General features: G+C 39.9%; 1 protein-coding gene across 1 annotated transcript; it reads right to left on the minus strand.

The window, feature by feature from the left end:
- Positions 1–463: 463 nt before the first annotated feature.
- Positions 464–10,762, minus strand: LOC130550167 (alpha-2-macroglobulin-like). The gene is made up of 35 exons (XM_057327567.1): positions 10,604–10,762; positions 10,340–10,488; positions 9,341–9,521; positions 9,106–9,262; positions 8,944–8,996; positions 8,839–8,859; positions 8,596–8,761; positions 8,440–8,524; positions 8,252–8,366; positions 8,052–8,172; positions 7,853–7,962; positions 7,596–7,766; positions 7,085–7,315; positions 6,790–7,002; positions 6,563–6,712; positions 6,315–6,440; positions 5,778–5,871; positions 5,516–5,666; positions 5,181–5,406; positions 4,987–5,113; positions 4,795–4,913; positions 4,654–4,705; positions 4,469–4,552; positions 4,215–4,391; positions 2,866–2,941; positions 2,641–2,794; positions 2,463–2,534; positions 2,215–2,377; positions 1,928–2,121; positions 1,629–1,841; positions 1,423–1,547; positions 1,187–1,268; positions 1,014–1,097; positions 840–945; positions 464–759 (listed from the first exon to the last, which is right to left on the minus strand). The coding sequence occupies exons 2-35, from the start codon at positions 10,417–10,419 to the stop codon at positions 719–721; spliced, it is 4,320 nt and encodes a 1,439-aa protein (XP_057183550.1). The 5' UTR covers positions 10,420–10,488; positions 10,604–10,762; the 3' UTR covers positions 464–718.
- Between the last annotated feature and the right edge of the window lie 1,429 nt (positions 10,763–12,191).

Raw genomic sequence — 12,191 nt, forward strand, 5'->3', positions numbered from 1 at the left:
CAACCTTCGAAGCTCTCACTCTGGAGGGAAAACACTTAGAAGGGCTTAGGGATGAACCCTTCGAAATGGAACGCAGGGAGTCTGCACAGGAATGAGTGTGATGTGGAGCCACGTTATCAAGGTCTCACCCAGTGTGATCACGGCCTCCTCTCTTTTTATGGGTTTTGACTAGAAGGGATACAACTACACCCACTGGGCATGCGCCCTTCTATACCACATAATTTGTCACGCTGAAAAGGTTTTTATTTTATTTGAATGTATTGTAAGGTTAGGTTTAAGGTTGGGGTAGGGGTAGGCATTAGCTAATGTAACTTATAATATGGCGAGATTTTGCACCAGCTCTGGCCGTAGCTGTATCCCTTCTAGCAACAACCCTTTTTATGTGCGTGACATGACGACATTAATGATTTTGAATAAATCGAATGTTTCAGACTATTTTGTGAGATCTAAACACTGGTCCAGATGCAAGCCTGGTTTGACGTCTTTACTTTTCATCTTAATTAAACGAAACATTCAGTTATAAACGTTCCATTGGTTGTATTAGGGTCAACATTGAGGGATAATTAAACATGACTAGTCAAATATCTGTAATCACTTTACTTACATGCACCACAAAAACCAGAGCGTAACAAACTTTATTTATTAGCAGCAGGCTGGGGAAGACATAACCTTGCAAAATCACTTATGAAAGCATCAATTGTCCTGAAGCTGGATACTCTCATGCACAGGGGGAGGAGTATGCGGTCTCCGACTGGTCACCTGAAGGAGAGAAAATCGCACATTACTGTATCATATTGCAAAAGAGGAAAAACAAGTGCAGCAACCTCAAAACCCATTACTTGGTTGATAGTAGTCATAGACTTTGATCACAGCAGAACGGAGACTTTTCACTGGATAGAGTCGTTTCATTTGTAGCTTGTAACTCATTGGAATATTTTTTGGAACCTGAAAGAGAGAACAGGCATAAGTACAAATATGAATGCTGTCAACGTTCAAACCTAACACTCCCTCACCTCCTTTAAATACACCATGACATGACCATCTTCTGAATCGACCCGTTCAACCAGTGGAGCATATGAATGGGGTGGAGTTCCAAGCTGTGTACAAAAATCAAGTAGTTGACTAATAAAAAGGGAGCCATTTTTTATTGCAACCATTTACAAATCACTTCAAACACTCAACCGACCATTGTGGTGTCTGCCGTGAACCCTGATAGGAGTGTAATGTCTACTATGACCATGTTAGTGCTCGCCTGCGGCCCAATGTATCTGCAAGAAACAAATTGCGCAACATGTTACATTCAGATATACTGTAGCACAAGACTGAAGCGTTTCAATTATAATTTGTACAAAAATTCTCATTTTAGAAAAACGAGTATAATGCAGACCCTTGAACACAAATGTCAAAATCTAAACATCTTACTTGACAGAGAAGTTCATCATGAGATTTGGACCAGATGACACAAGGCAATCTCCAGTAAGCTTTGCTTCAACGCTTAAAGTTTTAGTGGTCTGAGCAGGTGTTGGAATGTTGTAGAATAAGGCGACCTGTGATCACAGAATAACAAAAGATGTCATTGATTCTTTGGTTTTACAAAGTTTGGCAAAGAAAACAAGAGGGTGGCTAACCTGCACTGACACGCAGGTTGAGCCCGTCACTCCAATAGTATATCTGCCAGGAACGTTCTTCAGTTTCTTCTCCTGATACAGTAACTTGTTGTCCTGATTCACATCAAAGCTGTGAGAGTCTCCTGCTGACTGAACCGTCACTGTGCTGGAACCATCAGAGCTGAACACTTTGGTGGCGTACAAAGACAAAGCCTGAAGAGCCACAACTGTGTCCTGATGACATAACATCATTACAACATGAAAATGCATGTGGGTAAATAAGCAGGTTCACCAATGTTCTTCATTTGTAGTTGGGTAACCTGTGTAGAGGAGAATCCTCCATAAGCATTTTGTTGCTTCACAAGCCAGCTGACAATCCTGTTAGCATATCCCAGATCAGCTGTAGTGACTGAATCTGTAGTGAGAACCGCTAACAGAACATATGAGCTGATCTCCACTGCCAGAGAACCAGAATCATCACTAGATCCCATCTGAGTCCAGTGCAGGAGACCTCCTTCACAACACAAACACCAAGAGAGACATGACTTATTATTTGACATTAGAAACATGTCATATTGTTGACTGAGAACACAGCACATATCTTTACCATCTGAAATGGCAACAGTGTCGAGCTCTTTTAAAAGCTGCTGTCGGGTGTCCGTGTCTCTCGCCAGACTGAAAGTGTAGGCAAGCAGCGCAGTGCTGTAAGTGTTTTTAAGATTCCCAATGACGGACCTCAAACAGGACAAACCTTGAGTGAGCACAGGATCCTGTAACACAAACAGAGAAACAGCAGGTGTGTGTCAGTGTCATTCTTCTAATAGTTTCTACTGTGTTCTCTGGAGATGAACTTACTGTCACTGGAGTTTCCAGTTCAAGCAGTGATGCAGTGATGTAGGCAGTCATGGTCACGTTATCATTCACACCCTTCACAAACACAAACATTGTACTTAAATTATCATTTAAATCTTTTGTTAAAATAAAGACTAATAATCACACACCATTCTTAAAATAAAGATTAATAATCACACACCATTCGGTTATTGAACAATTTTCCCTGTTGAATAAAACAGCCGTCTGAACTCCGTCCTCTTATTAACCAATCCCTTGCACTCTGAATAACATTTGGATCAATGAAGATGTATTTCTGTGCTTGGCCAAAGGACCTCATGACAAATTCTGTCAACCTGACGATGTGAAAAGAAAATTTAGTGACAACTATGCTCAAGATGACTGAACAGTAATACAAGATACTCACCATGTATTACCATCACCATAACCAAACGCACTGAACGCCCCATCAGGATGTCTGTAGTTCAACTGTCTCTGGTATCCTGTTTAGTTTAATTGGAAAGTTCAGAAAAGTGTTTTATTGACAGGCTGATGTGCTTGAAGATGAACAAGTCTTACATGTGGAGCATTTTCCAAACGGAAGTGAGCATCCCTACACCCTTCGAAGGGCTGAGCCCTTGAAGAGAAGTGTAGGGCATTACTGTCTCTCGTGTACGAGTTCGGCACTCCCTTCACAAAGGGAATGACTGGCCAAATGTTACAACGCCACACTTGTCAAGTGCACTCTGAAGCCAGCACTCGGTTGTTGAAAAACAATATACAGTACTTAATATTTCTTGAATATTGTCTATTGTCTAATGTCTTATTTCACCTTGTTTTTTCACACCACTTTGTATTTAAAAAGGAAATATGATAAAGGAACAAGTAAACACTTTCCTATAAACAGTTTCCTATGAACCAAGTTACCTTATACTACATTTTAAAGGGGTCATATGACACTGCTAAAACGAATATTTTTGTATGTTTTAGATGTAATGCAATGTGTATACACGATTTAAGGTTCAAAAAGGCTGTATTTCCACATCGTGCATGTTTGTATCACCTCTTTGCCCTGCCTCTCTGAAACAGGGATTTTTTACAAAGCTCATCGCTCTGAAAAGCAAGGTGTGCTATGATTGGCCAGTTAACCAGTGGATAGTGATTGGTCGAATACTGCAAGTGCGTGGCGGAAATGTGACCTCTTACCCTATTTGGAACATCAGGTTGGAACAACAGGTACGCCCACCTAACTTGCGTATACATTTGGGCGGTCCTAGTCAAATCATACCACGAACTGATGTAGGCAGGTCTGGGTGAGCATTCGCTTTTAGATAGAATGCATCTTTTGTTCTGAAATTTTAATATTTGCAATTTTACATGTCTAATACATGCATGGGCAACTTATGGTGAGAATATGTGTTTTTCTGTCTGTGTTATATGACCCTTTAACCATATTTATTACTGACAAAAATTGTAAAACAAACTAAATTGTGCTTACATTTGTAGGTAACGTCAAAATCCTACTGCATATGTGCGTCAAAATGCGTCGCGAGAACTCAAACCAAGGTCACGTGATCACAAACAGAACTCACTTCCTTGAAGTGACTGAGGTGCACCCTTTGTTAACGGACTTCTGAAATGGCCCTTCGTAAAGGAATTCAGGTGTACACTTTAGTTTGGAACGCCCCTACAAATGGCATCCCCTTTTCGAAGGGCCCTTCAAGGGCGTATAAATGCAGTTTGGAAAATGCCAGTGATGTGCAAGTACATCATTACCACTCTTCAGGAAGCCTATGGCTTTCTCTCTGATGTTTGAGGTGAGCTGCTCTGTGTTCTCCAGATACTGTAAAATGTAAATATTGGGAGAAAGAACAGCAATGTTTTGTTCTCCACAGCCGTACGGCATCTGTAATAATCCCTGAAGATTCTGCAGCGCACGGCCCAATGCATCTCCTGCAAAAAAACAGCAAAATGTTAAACCCTTTACTTTGCACCTTACAAGAACTGAATTCCATTATAATTCGCTTTACCAAGTACAGAGACAGAAGATCTGGCTGACCCCCTGATTACATTTGGTGGAAGCGTCAGCATCACCTCCTCTGAAATTCTCCTTCCTATCAAATCATAAGTCACAACATAACTGACAAGCACAAAGAGCAGTGATGGATCTAAACAATGGCCACTACATTGAGAAATGCGTCAAGTGTAGACAAACCCAGTGGACACAACAACCAACTGAAGGTCTTTGTTCTTTCAACTCCTTCAGCCTTAAAATAACAAACACATACATTACACCCAAAAGTCCTCCAATTTAATTTGCAAAACAAAACCGATGATTGATTAAAAGTGTGCCGACCAATACACGTAGATTTCGAGTGACTATGTCAACATGTCCTCTCTCTGGCACGCTCACAATCTCATTGTCACACATGCCTTGAGAAATTGCCTGTGCACTGACGGTCACATTCATGACTCCTGTAATGAAATCACTGAAATTAATGTCAGTTTTACTTAGAAAAAGATTAATGTGAAATTGAACTAAACTGACCTAGAGCAAGTGGAGTAAGAACCCATGAAAAAGTCTTTCTCCCATTGACACACAGACATGTTGAATATGGAGATCCAACTGCGGGTCTAAGAGTGAAGTCTGAGGACGGAGCTGGAGTTACTTTAACCTGTCCATGAAAGGAGGATTAGTTCAGATCTGATATGAAACGTGATCGATGAATTGAGAAATCTCACCATGATGCACTTGGACAGATAGTTGAAGACGGTGGCCTTCAGCTCAAAGATCTCTCCACGGATGATGGAGTAAGGCAGAGAGAGCTCCAGGAAGAAGGGCTGGAAAACTGTCAGCTGAGCAGGAGGAGCCAGACCCAGACCTTTAGAGGACAGACAGAAGACATCCGTCTCCCAGGTGGTGATGGTGTCAGGAACCTTCACAGGAACCTGCGTTGATCCAGAGACCCTGTGAAGAAAGCAGATCACAGTTAACCAAAATTCTGGTTTCCAATGACATAACAGGGAAAATTATATATGCCCGTTGCTTTAATTATTTCAACAAGTGGTTTACTTACCCTACTTCAGCAAGTTGCCAGATCCAAGTTTCTGGGAAGACTGTTCGAATGGTCACTTCAAAAGCAGAATTAACTTCAATCAAATCAGCACCACCTTCTACTAGTGGCGAAGCCATCGCAAGAATCCCAGGGTTACGCCGATAATAGCGCACTTAAAAGCACAAAAGATAAGTTATGAATACACTTGCAAACATTTCAGATTGTGTACAACAGTGGTTTACTTCATTTATACAGTAGGTGGAGTGGGAAAAGCATACTATACCATCATAAAAATTGCGGTAATAACTGAGGCCTCTATATGTCAGACACTGAGGTTCTCTTACAGCCAGATTTGTAGCAACCTTCAAGCCCAGAGCCTGTTAAAAAGCAACAAGGTGATAAAGTATAAGGCAGACTGATTTAAAGGGATAGTTCACCCAAAAATGAAAATTCTGTCATTTACTCCACCTCAGATTGTTCCAAACCTGTATACATTTATTTGTTCCATGAACAAAAGGAAGATATTTGTAAGAATGTCAGTTACCAAACAGATCTTATCCATTGACTGCCATAGTATTTATTTTTCCCAACTACGGCAGTAAATGGGGGATGAGATTTGTTTGGTTACTGAGATTCTTACAAATATCTCCCTTTGTGTTCATCGGAACAGAAAATTATACAGGTTAGGAACAGTCTGAGGGCGAGTAAATTACAGTTTTCATTTTTGGGCAAACTACCCCTTTAATAACATAAGTTTTACTAAAACACCCATTTACAAAAAATATACCAAACAGACAATCACCCATGAGCAGCTACTCGCCTTAAAGGTTTCATATGCACTGTCTGTCGGAACAGCTCGACGAGGCCTCACTTTTAGACACTCCTGCTCATCTTCAACCTCATATGGATAATCGGATACTGACTGCACTGGCAACAGGCCAAAGATCTGTAACGTTGTATCAGCAAGACCAGATGGTCACAACAGAGTGAGAGGAAAGTAAACAGGTACCAAAAAGAGCTGTGCAACTTTATTTTGAAATAAAGTTGCAAAATGAAGTACATGGACACCTTTTCTGCATTCAGACGTTTTCCTGATTCCAAGATGAGAACGCTCTGATCTACAGCACTGACACCACACAGTGAACCAGGCTGAGCTGACAGCTTTATGGCGTTTTCTTCACCTGGAACTGCTGAAGCAGGAGAAAACTGCATAGACACCTGTGGCCAGAACAACAGTAGTGAGAGTGTATGATTGCTTGTAAAACATACAAAAATAAACCCATACACATATATACCTTGTTTTTAAAACACTTTTCGATGTCAAGAACTGTGCTGCCAGCAACCACATTGTCACTGGGCAGAAGACAGTATGCTAGAATCTGCACAGCTGGACTCAGATCTGCTCCAATAATCAGTTTGAATGACACTGAGCCACTCGCTGCTCCATTAGAAGTCTGCACGTTAACCTTCTCATAGCCATGATGAACTATCACTCCTCTGGACAAAACCTGACACATACTACATTACCATGGCTTTGCCAGCACAGATCACAGAAAGAAAAAAAAAACTTATGTAATATCTTGTACTCACCATATAGATGACCACAGTGTTAATGTTGCTAGCAGTCTCCCCAACAAAATGATACTTAATGGTTACGGTAATCTCAGCATCACACTGTAACGGCTGCTCAATTTTCTCTATAGTCAGTTCACTGAAAGTTGGGGTGTACAATGTGGCAGGCTGGAGAAGTTGAATAGTTTTCTCATCGGTAGTGAAGTATGGCTTTTTATAGGTATAACGTAGTTCTGGAGTCACACTTGCCTGAAAAACAATGAATGGAATGAGTTCTGCAAAATTCCAACGTTCACGAAAAACTGAATTAAAAGGATTGATCACCTTCAAAACGAAAATTCTCATTTACACATCCTCTTATTTCAAACCAGTTTAACTTTCTTCTGCACAAATGATGATATTTTGAAAATGTTGGTAACAAAACCGCTGGTCCCCAATGACTTGCATTGGTTTTGTGTCCGTATAATAGAAGTCAATGGAGACTTTTCATTTTGAAGGTGAACTATTCCTTTAACACAAACTAGCATACCATCAGATTAAAGTCACTGTTAGGAAGACCAGCTGTATTAAGAGAGAAGGCGGCGAGTCCATTACGGTCTGTAGTGAGATTCTGGAGCAATTTTGAAGCCCAACTTTGACCTTCCAACAGATAGACTGCTTGGTTATAAATTGAAGTCCCATTAAAATGTGCAACTTTGATCTGCGGGGCAAAAACAAAAAAAGACACACAATAAAACAAGTTACACAACACAATAAAGGGCATTGGAATTGTACAATTTTACTTGCCTTTCCTTCTAGAACTGATCCATGTTCAAAAACACCAGGGAGATCAACAAAGGTGACCTTCCCAATTTCATACGTCAGGTACACTGTTTCAGATTTTGTCATGACTGTGCCTGGGAAACAGTATCATGACACAGCTGTGAAAAAAAAACAACTCATACGAGTCTTAATTTTTAGAACGGCATGTCAATGCAATGCTCACCTGTTCCCTCCTCTGTGAGATTTGCTTCAACAATAAGAGAATCTTGCAGATAATCCTCAAATCTGAAGTTTAAAAAGGCTGACGTGTTGAATGTACAGGAGGCACAACCAGTCTTACTCACCTAAGAGAATCAAAAAACGTACACTGTAGCTGCTTTAAATAACAAAAACACCCTAAAATAACTGAATTCCATGTCACACCTCAGCGGTTTGGTTCAAGCAGGGACGAACCACACCAGGAACAGAAACGTATTCAAAAGGATTACGGCACACCTCCACCCACACTCTACCAGGTACAGGTTGGTTGTAGGTATACCTGAGATTCGGTGCAAGAACAAAGTTAAAGAATGAACAGCAGCATATGAAGGTACGCAAAGGAAATCACTCACTTTCCACAAACTTCAATTTTCAGTACTTCTTCACCAACACTGTGTGTCTGTGCTGCTTTAACAGTCACTTCAAACTTGGGAAGAACTAGTAAGTAGCACACAAAGTTAGCAAAGACTTCATACTGTGCAAACCAGAGACGAAACGCATTAACTTACCATATTTCTTCACTTCAAAACTATGCACGATCATCCTTTTACCAAGGTAAGCTTTCAGTGTGTACATGCCTTGACGGGCTTCTGGGTTTAACTCATGAGAAAGCTGCAATATCCACCTTATTGAGGAAACATTTGTCCACTGACCAATCCTGTTACTCTGACTGTCCTATTAAATTATAAATACAAAAAATTAGTTTTGAAAAGCTGTTGTAGCTCATTAGATGTGCACAGAAACAGACTTACCTCCACCACTACCATAGAGTACTGTGAAGAGAAAATCAGTGAATTAACATTTGTAGCATTCAGACATGACATTGTATTTTATTAAGAAAAAAATATAAAAATAACCATCTGATCAAGAGGCACAAAACTGCTATCCATAGTAACAGCCCTGAAATGCACTGCAAAAATAAGAAAAAAAACTGTCAAGTCTTCAACATAACACAACTCATTTAAAACAAGATAGGCATGGTAACACAACCATCCAACAAATATGAATCTTTAATTCACCCATTTGTCCTGGAGTATAGATGGGTTTATCAGTTTGGATAAAAGTCAAAGGATCGTAAGACCTAAACATCACTTTTCTTTCTTCAGCCAACTTGAAAGACATCCCCTTAACTTCAACCCGAATTTTCTGCACCGATTCTCCATCTACAGGAGGTGCCTGTTGAGAAACATCGTCTCGTCACTCTTGATGCTTAAAATGTTCAATGGTGTGAACGCACACATTCTGATTTCAGACCTTGAAGTTAAAGCAATGATGTAACTCTTCATCAGTTCTCTTCTGCAGCAGTAATGTGGTCTGGTTATCATTTCCTACAAGATGAATGTTCATGAGACCATCTCTGGGCTTCAGGACACTTGTGCACAGCTTTGCTTCAGATCCTGACTGGATCACAGCAGGAAATGTCACCAGAAAAAACCTGCCAAGAGTAACGATAACATTGAATCAATAGCTTTTAAACCAGTTTATGCATGGTCATGTTACAAGGAGATTTGTGAACTCTGACGGCGTTTCGCATTTGTAAGTAACATTACATATACACACACACAATGGTCAGTATATGGGTTAGTCCTAGGGATGTAACAATTCACAGTGAGCCGGTTGAAAATCGATTATAATGTGTGAAGATTTAAATCGGTTGAGGTGTGAACTGAATCGCAATACATTTTTTGAACAGCAGGGGCCACCATGTTCACTGCAAACCTAAACGTGGACATGCTGATATTGCTGAAATGCAAAAAAATCCAAGAAAAGCACAGACAGTATTAGTTAGTTTATATTAAAGAGACTTTTTCTATTATTAATTTGTTATAAAATTGCAGTTTAGTTTTGTTATTTAAAATAAAAGGTAATTTTATTATACAAAGAAACGTGAAGCATTTAAGAAATAAGGCAAGGGTTCATTTTTAATTTGTTTCAACTCATTTTGTAAAACTAAATCGTGAATAAATCGCATCCTGAGATCAGAATCCTGAATCGCATCGTGAGCTGAGTGAATCGTTACATCCCTAGTTAGTCCTAATACACATTTTGGGCAGGCAGGGTCATAACATTTAATCTAACTGGGACAAATAACAGTCGAATACACGGGCATTAAAATAAAGCTAAACCTAAAACTCTTGTCACAATTTATAATGTTTTGGAGAACAATGAAACACAAAGTGTATGATTTAACTGCTAACGCTGGACAATTCCTAAAAAGAAAAGAAACATTAAAAGACAATTAAAATAGCTTACGGCTCTGATGTTTGTCCATTAACACAGCAGAGGAAAAACGTTAAAAAGAGCTCGTGTCGAAATATCCGCTTGACATCCATTTTAAAGACGATCGTCCAGTTTCAGATATTTCACTCCTCTGCTTCAACGGCGCAAACGATCACAGCGTCCTGCAAAAAAAAAAAAAACCAAGTTCCCAATGAGTCATCTCACCAAGCAACCCGGAATATTTATATTTGTAAACAATTTTCTGTGGGTGGATCCCAATAATGCAACAAAACTCACAGCTCGAGACTCTACAGCTGAACCTCCGTCTGCCTCCTTCCATAGACTGAGCAGCACACGCCAGACATAGACTGTGGACAGTGTGGATCGAGTTTATCAGGTGCTTTGCATTGCATTGATTAGGCCTTATGCTGCCTTCACGTGCTCTCGGAAATGTGATAATTCACAATTCTAATCGGTTTTGACTAGAAGGGATAGTGCTACCCCACTGGGCATGCGCACTTCAATAACGGTTTTTTGTCACGCTGAAAACAGTTGGTTAAGAATTTTATATTATTGTAAGGTCAGGGTTGGGGTTGGGGTAGGTGCAATTTATTGTAATTATATGGCGAGATTTTGCAACACTTCCGGCCGTAGCTGTATCCCTAGCAACAACCCTTTGTCTTGGAAAAAAAGAGAAAATCTGATGAAGGTTGTTCGAAACAACAGAAGGAAGACTTTGTTATCAAGTAATTTGATCATCAAATTATGAGGTATTTATGATTTATTAGGCCACCTTGCCTCAATTCATTCTGGTTTGCTGATGTGCACATTTGTTTATGTTGCTTTTGAGACGAGTGGCTTTGACTGTGGTCAGTCTTAAATTTAACATATTGTGCATATTTACTGTTATTCTGCATAACAGTGAAATTTTATCAGATACATGATACATTTACCACGGTCAGTTCCATTTGTATATATACAGTATCTCACAGAAGTGAGTAGGCTTCACCCCTCACATTTTAGTAAATATTTTATTATATCTTTTCATGTGACAATACAACACTGAAGAAATGACACGTTGTTATACAAGCTGTACATTCCCTACTTTACATTGTAGCAGTGTAAATTTGCTGTCCCCTCAAAATAACTCAACACACAGCTAAACTGCTGGCAACAAAATTGACTACAACCGTAAGTGAAAATGTCCAAATTGGGCCCAAAGCAGGACCGGCTCCAGATTTGAGATGAAAGGTGGGCCAAGTGATTTTCCAGGTGGGCGGAGGGGGGTAACTAAACATATTTTTTTGCCCCAAACTATTTCCTATAAACAAACTATTTACAAGAGAACTATTTAGCTTTTTTTTTTAATTATTCTTACGTTAGTATTAGTATTAATATTGTATATCTTATTTTTACATTCTTATGTATATTAGAGGTGTAACGGTACGCGTATTCGTACCGAACCGCCACGAGCCGTCCCAGGCAACATTCCAAATATAGTCATCATTCCTATGCCCTACTCCCTTCGAAGGGCAGAGCCCTTGGAGTTTAGACTTTGGCGTGAACAGGGCATTTGCGTGCCATTATGTAGACGTTTGGTATGCACTTAGCAAAGGAAGCGACGTAATTTCCTCATTATCTTAAGCTGTGAGAACGAAGTGTCCGTATATTTTGTTACTTGTTGCATGAGAAAATAAATGGTTTTGGCTACATCATGTAGATGTAATGTAGGTGTGGTTCGGGTCGCTGCATTTTTGTCAAACGGGAAGGGTCGGGTACGGAATTAAATTAGTGCTGCTTTATCAAACAGGGCCCATGCAGGAGAGAGAAAGTCACGCCAAGTCCGTTCACTGCAATGGAACAGTTTTTTCACAGCAACAGCGGT

The sequence above is a fragment of the Triplophysa rosa genome, unplaced genomic scaffold (genome assembly GCF_024868665.1).
Source record: "Triplophysa rosa unplaced genomic scaffold, Trosa_1v2 scaffold24_ERROPOS2984339, whole genome shotgun sequence".
Lineage (NCBI taxonomy): Eukaryota > Metazoa > Chordata > Actinopteri > Cypriniformes > Nemacheilidae > Triplophysa > Triplophysa rosa.

Coding starts and splice junctions, on each gene's coding strand:
- LOC130550167 (XM_057327567.1), bottom strand. CDS start 10,419: ATGGATGTCAAGCGGATATTTCGACACGAGCTCTTTTTAACGTTTTTC. Junction 8,997..9,105: donor CTATACTCCAGGACAAATGG/GTGAATTAAAGA, acceptor TTATTTTTGCAG/TGCATTTCAGGGCTGTTACT. Junction 760..839: donor CTATGACTACTATCAACCAA/GTAATGGGTTTT, acceptor TCTCTCCTTCAG/GTGACCAGTCGGAGACCGCA.